The 9,492-nt window shown below is 39.2% G+C and overlaps 1 protein-coding gene across 3 annotated transcripts; it reads left to right on the top strand.

Moving 5' to 3' along the window:
• Positions 1 to 285: 285 nt before the first annotated feature.
• LOC140974521 (protein MODIFIER OF SNC1 1-like) lies at positions 286 to 9,299 on the top strand. Of its 3 annotated transcripts, none has more exons than XM_073438012.1 (12): positions 286 to 556; positions 2,616 to 2,692; positions 3,219 to 3,299; positions 3,390 to 3,434; positions 3,578 to 3,938; positions 4,121 to 4,223; positions 4,590 to 4,661; positions 4,790 to 6,092; positions 6,173 to 6,326; positions 6,409 to 8,849; positions 8,941 to 8,969; positions 9,040 to 9,299. In XM_073438012.1, the coding sequence occupies exons 2-10, from the start codon at positions 2,661 to 2,663 to the stop codon at positions 8,833 to 8,835; spliced, it is 4,578 nt and encodes a 1,525-aa protein (XP_073294113.1). In that variant the 5' UTR covers positions 286 to 556; positions 2,616 to 2,660; the 3' UTR covers positions 8,836 to 8,849; positions 8,941 to 8,969; positions 9,040 to 9,299. The 3 variants fall into 3 exon arrangements, with proteins under 3 accessions (XP_073294113.1, XP_073294115.1, XP_073294116.1); XM_073438014.1 differs by having other exon boundaries at positions 9,024 to 9,299; XM_073438015.1 differs by lacking the exon at positions 8,941 to 8,969.
• The last annotated feature ends 193 nt before the right edge of the window (positions 9,300 to 9,492 follow it).

Genomic DNA, 9,492 nt, shown 5'->3' with positions numbered 1-9,492 from the left:
AAAAACAAATAATATAATTGCGATGTGTCTAAGTTGATGAGTGTAAAACTAATTATTATGAGTTCGATTTTTTTTTCATCGACACATTATTGTTCGGGCATGTCGCAATATATTTGAGCCACAAAAATAAATAAATAGAAATTATATTAATTTGTTAATAATATACAAACAGTTTCATTAATTTGTGATAGACCAAAATATTTTAATGGGCTTATTATTGGTAATTTTAATCGAAAAAAAAGATTAATATAAATATATAGTATTTTTTGATAAACAGAGTAGGTTCTCTATTTGATTGCCTTTGCGGCGGTTCAAACTTAGGATCGGTTCACCCCGTCTCTCCTCCTCCCTCCACTTTTCCCCGATCCCTGACAACCACCGTTACTCGCCACAGCCCTAGTCACACGCCCTAAATACACAGTCTCGCACCTTTATTGATGCGTTAAAATCTACGTACCCATTCAACTTTTCAAATATTTTTCCTCTGTTGTTCAAAATTGTAATTCTCGAAGATCGAGGCCTTCCGCAGATCCGACAAGCTGTTTCCTTCTCTCGGGTTTGATTTCTTTCTTAATTTTTATGCTGTTGTGTGCTTATTCAATTGTAAAGTAGGATTTGGGATTGAAATTTGGTGTAGGAAATGGGATCTAGGGTTTCAATATTGGTATTTGAGGTATCGATTATTGTGACTAATCATTGCAGCGGACGAGGACGCCTTTATATGTATTATTTGCATGAATAGTTGTGCATATGAATCTTTGGGATTACTTTCTTCAATTAACTGGATATACTGGGAGAGAGAGAGACGCAGCTCGTTTTTGTTGTTGTGATTGTATTACAAACAGTAGATTCAATCGCAGGATGATTATGCTGAGTCACCTTGATGTGGCTGGTAGTATATTACAGCTTGACAAATTATCAGCGCTGTTCATGTGCTGTTTTTTTCCTCAATTACAATAGTTGGATTTACGGCTTTTGCTCATTTAAATACTTAGAGCTTTGCTCATATCTGGGTGTTCCATCAAGTGAAAACCTCGTCATTTTCTACACAAAAAAACCTCGTCATTTGGATCCGATGCACATCTGCTGCAGTTGGTTGAGTATCTGGTGCAATGCTTAGAATTTTAAGAAACTTCTAGTTGATTGGGTGTTTGTGTATTTAACTGTGGGACCTTATGGTAGAGGAGCATACCTTACGGGGAGTGCATGCCACAAACCATCGGTCTTGTGACAAAGAAGTTTCTCTTGGACCTTTTTGTCTCTAATAACTAGAGTGAAATGGTATGACGAGACCTTGAAACCTCGTTTTGGTTTTCTCACTGCACAGATTAAAAAATGTCCGTCAGAAAAATAAAGTGGTCTTCTGTTTTTTGGAGCTAAAAAAAATAACAATTGTATATTATGTATTCCACCTTTTTTTTAAATCTTTTAGGGCCACAACGTTGGCATGCATGGGCCCTCTGTAGTTTCAGAAGGCTGAATTGACACTTCTACTCTCACTATTTACATCTTTACATTTGATATTGATATAGTTTTTATTGAGGCTCTGGAAAAGTAAAATTTCAATGGAAGGGGTGAACTTTTTGATGAGTTTTATTTAATTTTAATTTTTAATCAGTATTTATGTATTGTGTATAACTTCTTTTCAAATCGACTATCCCGAGTTTGTGTAAATGATTTTTTTCACTCTTTCTTATATTTAATTTACTATTATATTGACCATGTGAAGTTGATATTTAGTTGTATGATTTTTGTGGCAGTTTGATATGTAATTATCTCCTTATTTAATATGTAACATTTTATCTTAATATTGTAAGATTTTGAAAACTCTAGTATTGTGAACTTTATTTTGCTAATTAATTTGATCAAATACTAAAACACATCTCATTTTATATGATATTCCTTGTTTTCTTTGAGATTGACACAGATCCATTAAAAAACTTGGAATGTCATTAGTTTCATTTAGAAGTTTATTAGTACAATTAACTTTTTTCAAATTTATGTGATAGTGTGATAATTCTTATTTTAGGCAATGCTATTTGAAAATTTTCCCACCTTAACCTTGTGGGAAAGTTCTACCCCAGTCTGACCTAGCTGGTTGAATTTTATGTGCCTGGCTTATAATATTGGTCTGTTGATTGCTAACTCTCTGGGTTCAGAGACAGTGTAGTTGACATGAAGCTGTTGAAGAGATTCTTTTTGAGTTTGGATTGATTAGTGCAGAATCTCCTCGTTCTTTTTATTTTATTTTATAAAGTAGTTTCTATGTCTCATGAACTATGATGAAAGTGCTAGCACAGGCAACTAAAGGGCCTCATCGGAGGCTGGCACCCGAGTCTAAAAATTGGCCTGGGGACGGGTTTGAGACTGAATATTCTTGGTACCTAGGAATGAAATTCCATGTTTTTAGGAATTTTTTTGCAAAATGGACAATAGTTTTACGTGCTTATTTTTCATTTAAACGCATTGTTCTTCATTCGTTTATTTTGCTTAATATAATATATATAACCATAAATTGTTATTACTATTTTATGCATTTTCTAACTTTTATTTCATTTAATATCACTCAGTTTGAATATTCCCCCGATCGACGTCTTGTTTCCTTATTTGTGTAGGTTGCCTGAAGTTTTTTTGAATGAGATTGGCTTTTCCGTTTGACAATGAATTCAAGTATGTTGGCTGGAGAACGAAGGTACTTAAATATGTATTTTTTCTTTACTATGAAAGCTCAAGTAGATTTGACTGAAGTTGAACCGTTACAAATAAAAAGAAGATGGCTATTCAATTAAGGCTCTATTAATTGTTGAAATACCCTCAGTTTTTGAACTTATTGGTGATACTACAGTATATATGCAAATTTTATTGGATGCTTGTTGCTGTTATGAAGATATATAATTCTTTTGGGTTCAGTATTGAGTTTTTTGTGTTTTCCTCAAAGTTGTTTGTGGTTGAATTGTTTTCGGATTCTTTATTTCGTTTACAATATTTGTTGTGTTATTGTATGTTGTCAGTTTTGACTATATTTCTGGGTTACCTTCTCTGATTAGCTGCCAACCTACGTCATTGTGTTTGTTTCATTCTTGGGGAGATGCATTTAGCGCCTCTTGAATTTTCGTGTTTATGGGATTTGGAAACTTATTTTGGATGCTTCTGGTTTTCTTTAGATAAGTGTAGGTTTGAGTTCTAAATTCATTTTCTAATGACGACTCACCTTGTAGGTGGGCTTCTGCAAGACGGGGTGGAATGACAGTTTTAGGGAAAGTTTCTGTTCCAAAACCCTTGAATTTACCAAGCCAAAAGTATGTGTAGCCTGGCTGGATCCTCACTTCTATCTAAACATTTACATTTCTGAGTATACTTTCTAACAAGTTACCCTACTCTATTTGAAGGTTAGAGAATCATGGTCTTGATCCCAATGTTGAAATAGTTCCCAAGTGAGTGTTTAGTGATTTTCTTTTTGCCTTATGCAGCATGAATGCCTTTCAGCTGTTTTCTGAATTTTCTGCTCAGTATAACAATGTTTTGAGTTGCTTTTGTTGTTTTCTATTAAATTGATGCAAGCTTTGTTTCTTTGCAGGGGTACTCTTAGCTGGGGGAGTCGTCCATCTTCCTCTGGCTCAAATGCATGGATCTCTTCTGCGCCTAATGCTGATGGTAGAAATACTGCACATAGTCATGTCAGTGGACGTCCTTCATCTGGTGGAAGTGGAACTCGACCATCAACTTCTGAAAGTGACAGGACAAATGTACCCGTTGCCAATGCATGGGGTTCAAATTCTAGACCTTCGACGGCTTCTGGGTCATTGACATCAAACCAGACATCGTTGCGCCCCCGAAGTGCAGAAACCAGACCTAACAGCTCTCAGGTTTCAAGATTTTCGGAGCCGGTATCTGAAAGTTCAACTGCATGGGGTGCAAGTGGTGTCGGAGAAAGATTGGTAGGGTCAACCTTGTTACTAGACATCTACCAGTAACAATATACTTAGTGAAAGCAACTAGTTCGATTTTCTTCAGTTACATATGTTTTAGAGATATAGCGATGAACCATGTTCGTGAGCATGTATTTGTAGAGTACTGCTGCAGATTTCTTAATGTGCCAGCTGTTTTTGTAAAATTGCAGGGTGTAAAATCCTACAAGGAAGATGGATTCTCCCTGAGTTCCGGAGATTTTCCGACTCTCGGTTCCGAGAAAGAAAATTCCGCGATGAATATGAAATCACAAGGTTGTTAGTTGTATACGCAGAATGACTGCATGGTTGTCAGTTATTGATGCTTCTCAATTATTGTATAATTTGAACTTGGCTGTCCCCGCCGTTGCATTTTCATGCGTCAAGCAAATGAGTTTCATATTTGATGATGCAAGCTAATGTCCATTTCAGTTATTTGAACCATCTGAAATTGTTCTTACTCCTTTATCTAGAAGCTAGATCATCTGGTCTGATATGTTTTATTATTAAACCTCTAGATTATTAGACTTTTATTTTCTCCTTTTCTCTTTGTTGTTGCCTTGTGTTTTGTGTACGTGTATTTACATCTTGTGCAGTATATTATGTTTGCATGGCTCACTTTTGCTCATCATTTTTCAACAGATAATTGCCGTCCTAGCTCAGCTTTTGATAGAACAGCTCGGGCAAAAGAAGAGGATGCAAAATTTCACGCTGGTCTGTACTTGTTTGTCTTTTGTGGATCTTTCTTATATCTTATAACTTTGCTATCCTGTATTTATTACATTCCATTATCATTGTAGTTCTTTCAAATCTATTGTAACGCTTTGCTTCTTTTAGTACAGATGCCCAATGTGGAACTATGAATATATTGAGGACTGATCGTCCCCGGACTGCTGAAGATGGCATCTTCCCTAGAATGGAAAATTGGCAAGGGGAGCCCCAGCAGTATTTCAACACCAATATTCCTTCTCAACACTTTGATGCCTGGCACAGTCCTCCTTTTAATGCCCCAGCTGGTCCTTGGTATAGGGGTCGTCCTCCAGGACCTTCATTCGGAGGTCATGTTGCTCCTGGTGGCTTTCCGATGGAACCATTTCCTTATTATCCTTCTCAGATTTCACATCCGGCTGTAGGTGGTGCACAGTCGGTTCCACCTGCAGGGTCTGGTCCTAGAGGAAGCCATCCCAGAAATGGAGATATATACAGGCCGCCGATGCCCGATGCCTATGCACGGCCAGGTATACCATTTAGGCCTGAATTCTACCGAGGCCCCCCAGTTCCACCAGGCCAAATGACTTTTGAGGGCTATTATGGACCGCCAAGGGGCTATTGCAGCAACGAACGGGAAATCCCATTTATGACACCAAGGCCCCCTTCATACAATGGTTTTCAAGCACTGGGTGCTCATGATCCTGCTAATTTCCCTGGTGGCACCATCGGACATGGTCCTTCTGGTAAAACATTGCCAGTACAAATGGAAACTGATCACCAGTCACAGCAAAGAGTTCCCTCTAAGAATCGTAGTGACTGGTATCAGAAGGATGAAGAAGAAAACTGGGATCGGGATATACGTCCTAATGTTTTGTATTCTGGAAAAGATAGCCTTCCTACAATGACATCCCAGAATAATGAGTGGGGGGCTGAAGAGGGTGTGGAAAACGACAACTATGCCAAGAGGACAGTACGAAATGACAATACTGTCTGCAATTTTGAACATCAAGGACATCCATCAGACAGCGTCAGAGTAAGGTCCATTGAGAGCATGGGTAGTGGAAAATTGGTTAATGATGATTTGACCACTGAATTACCAAATGTGGCATCTTTTCCGACAGAAGGGTGTGAGATACCTCTTGCTAATGAGAGAAATCCATCTTTACAAGGGGTTACAAAAGATTCAGTACTGATACAGAAACAAGTTCTAAATGCAAAGTTTCATGTTTCTTCCGATGGACAGTCTGATTCCCCTAATGTGTTCAACAGGGAGGAGTGTAGGAGTCGGTTTCAAGTTGAAAAGAAGATGCATAATTGTTCTGTTGAAGGTTCTAATGCTGCTGGATCTTTTGAAATGGTTCCCACATCTATAGATTTTGGCTCTGCCCTGCATCAAGTGAATGTTCCGAAACAATCAACCTCTGCTGTATCCAGGTCCGATTGGAATTGTTTCTTTTAATCTTTTTGTTTTTCTTTCCATGTCCCTTGCTAAACAATACATCTTAAATTTATAGGAGCTCATATCATGGTGGGCACGGTAGAGTTAATCGTTTACGTGACCCTAATGATGCTGGAAAGACTGCTGAAGACTCTATGATAGATACTGTAAGGAAGATTGAAGGAGAACCTGCTGAGGAAACATCTGATCCATCTGATATCCAAGAACAGGTTCTCTTATTTAAGTGATTATTCTTCTCTACAAGTTGAATGCATCTAAAAGTTTGTCACCTTATCTGTGTGTTTTAACCAGCGTGCCAGGAGAAGAGAATTGGCAAAGCAACGTGTGCTGCAATTACACAAGGAAGAGGAAGAACGCACAAGAGAGCAGAAGGCCAAGGCTTTTGCTAAATTAGAAGAACTGAATCGTCGAACCCAAGTAGGTGAAACTGCAAACAAAAAGGAGACAGCCGAGTCCTTTGATGACATCTATGGGGAGCAAGAGATATTGTGCACCCTTGGGGGAACAGTGTTGGTTGATCCAAAGTTTCAAGCTCCTTGTCAAAATCTAGTCTCCGATTTTAATGTTACTTCTCTGGAGAGTAGTATCAGTCAGTCTGGGGAATCTGTTGAAGTGTCCAAAAATTTGCCTATGGAGCCACCTCAACAAATGGAACCTAATCTGTCACATGGTCAATCTTCGCATATGAAAGATCCACGCAATGCTAGGAAAGTTGGCATGCAGTTCAATGATGGAGGCATCTCTAAACACAATCGAATAGGCTATAAACAAAAGCAGAATAAATCATTGGTGAAGAGTTCGCATGAAAAATCTGTTGCAAATATTGCATCTGAGGCACCAGAAGATCTTGTGAGCGTTCCTACTAATTTTACTTCAACTGAGGCTTCTTCAAGTGAAATTCAATCAGTTTACGAGTCAAACATGCTCAACACTTCCAACACTGTGGCTGAGCCTTCAGTCCAGCAGAGAAGGAAAAGCAATAGCAGTAGAAATAAACACAAATTGGATGAGACCCCTGTTTTTCCTGTTTTATCTCCAGTTCTGTCGGACAGTAATCCTGGAAAGCCGTCTGTTGAAAATGTTGAGTCCAAGGCTTCTTGGTCAAACCTGGATTGCTCGGTAGCAACAGTGGCTGATCTCGATGTAGAAGCGAAGAATGCCAAGGCGTTCTCTTCTTTACCCAATGAAGAAGCTCACAACAGAGTAGCAAATCAGTTGAAACGTCAGCCTTTTCGAAGAACTTTGAGAAGTCAACAGCCCAATAAGTTTATGGACGTTCATCATAATAGTGATGCTGTTATTTGGGCCCCTGTGCGCACGCAGAACAAAGCCGAGTGTGGAACTGAAGTTGACAAAAAATCTACTCTGGAAGCGGACAATGCCACAAACAGTGACAATATGGCACAGAGTAATTCAAAAGGAAAGAGGGCTGAAATGGAGAGATATGTTCCGAAGCCTGTGGCTATGGAACTTGCTCAGCAGGGAAACACTCCACATATGCCTTCTCCAATGAACATGCTTAAATCAGATGAGGTTCCTGGGATTTTACAATTTGGATCTTTCGGCACTGTAAGCCCTCAACCTGTGGGCTCTGTGACTGTACTCATTGCGTCTAAAGTAGAGACAAAGGAGGGTGAAGATAAGCATAAGATTCATAAAAAGGAGCATGGAAAATGGTGGCAACCGGCTCCAACTGATTCATCCCATATGAAAGGTGTGACTCTCGGTCCTGCCCTGATATCTGAACCTTCTAAGGACGTCCCAAAATCTACAGAACAACATCAATTCATAAATTCTGTGACAAATTCAGCAAATGCTGATACTTCTGATAGCCATAGCATCTCCGATAACACAACCACATCTGCAGTGAGCAAAATTCCTGCCATGAAAGATCAAGGGCCAACCGTCCGAGGAAAAAGGAACCTACCTTGGGTTCCTCGAAGCACAGGAAATAATCCTGATCATGGGGATATTCTTTGTAATGAAATTGATGGAAGTGGCACTGTGTCTGCTGCAGATGTGGACCGTCTAGATAGGACTATTGTTTCAAAAGATAGTCGGAGTCGTGGAGATCAGCCTTTGTCTCATTGGAAGCCCAAGTTGAATTCCAAATTTGCAAATAATTTGCATGGAAACAAAACTACTGGAATTGAAACTGTGACAACGGAAATAACCGGGGCCTCGAAGAAGGATCATCCATCTCAAAAAACAGTGCAAGTTTTACCTCAAAATGATAAGCGAAGCCGCAATTCGTATCGACCTCAGCCTGGCCAATCTGTCTCTGAATCTAATGTGGTTGAGGAGTCAGTTGCAGGCAATCAGCAAGAGTTTGACAGAGAAAAGAAGCCTTCCTCAGCAAAAGAGCCTCCCTTTTCACTGAACCAAGATCCCATCAACTCCACTGAATCAGCTCCTTTTGCAAATACAGATATTAAGCATGAGCACGATATCTCAACAGGCTCAAGGAGAATTGGCAAACAAAACTCCAGAACTATGAGAGGCCATGAATCACGTGGAGATTGGGATTTGAGCCAAGAAAATAGGCCAACTCACGCACATAGATTTCGGGAAAGGCAGAGGCGGAGTGCTCACTATGAATACCAGCCAGTTGGACCACACAAGAGTAGCGGACCGGAAACGTTTGATGGACCTGCAGATGGAGCTAGTAATGCACGCTTGATAAACCAGGAAAGGGGCCAGAATCACCCCAAACGCTGAGGATACTCTTATAGGTATGAACTTGTGCTGTTTGTGTCCACTTTGGTTAGGGCTAGTTGTAATGTGAAATTTGAAAATTTGATGTCCTTTTGTTTTCGATTCCAGTTACCCCAACGCTCGGCTTGGTTAGGAAGGTGGGTGTTGCGGTTAGATTTGAGCTAGATTCTATATTTATATTTTTAATCCAGTTTGTCTCATTGACAGGTGACACACACATTGATCGAATTAGGATTCTGGTAGGGGCAGATCTTTGGGTGAAGATGTCATGTTTTTGCAAGTTTTAATTCCATTTTACGACTGTAATTGTTTCGATACACTATAACATGACTGCAGTTTAACATTTAGCTTAGCGAATGTGGTAGCTATGTGTATTTTGTGGCAAGATTCAAGATTTGCTACACCCGCTTGTTGCTTCTTTGTCTTATATGTTAATCAAGATCCTGCCTATTAAGCAGGTTAAAAGATACACTGATATAAGCTAGTGCACACTATTCTTCGTACAGTTTTAAGAAAGATGTACGAAGCTTCAGCATTAATGCGATCTTTCGACCTTGAATTTCAAAGTTTCAGTTTATATGAGATTTAACATAAAACTTCATTAATATTTTGGTGCAGTCCCAAGCATTTCTTTGTTGCTGTTAATGCTTGTTTGGCTAT

The sequence above is a fragment of the Primulina huaijiensis genome, chromosome 3 (assembly GCF_012295235.1).
Source record: "Primulina huaijiensis isolate GDHJ02 chromosome 3, ASM1229523v2, whole genome shotgun sequence".
Classification (NCBI taxonomy): domain Eukaryota; kingdom Viridiplantae; phylum Streptophyta; class Magnoliopsida; order Lamiales; family Gesneriaceae; genus Primulina; species Primulina huaijiensis.
The sequence above is the reverse complement of the archived record's forward strand: the minus strand, read 5'-3'. Positions and strand labels throughout refer to the sequence as shown.

Coding starts and splice junctions, on each gene's coding strand:
- LOC140974521 (XM_073438015.1), top strand. CDS start 2,661: ATGAATTCAAGTATGTTGGCTGGAGAACGAAG. Junction 3,939..4,120: donor GTGGTGTCGGAGAAAGATTG/GTAGGGTCAACC, acceptor GTAAAATTGCAG/GGTGTAAAATCCTACAAGGA. Junction 6,327..6,408: donor CATCTGATATCCAAGAACAG/GTTCTCTTATTT, acceptor TGTTTTAACCAG/CGTGCCAGGAGAAGAGAATT.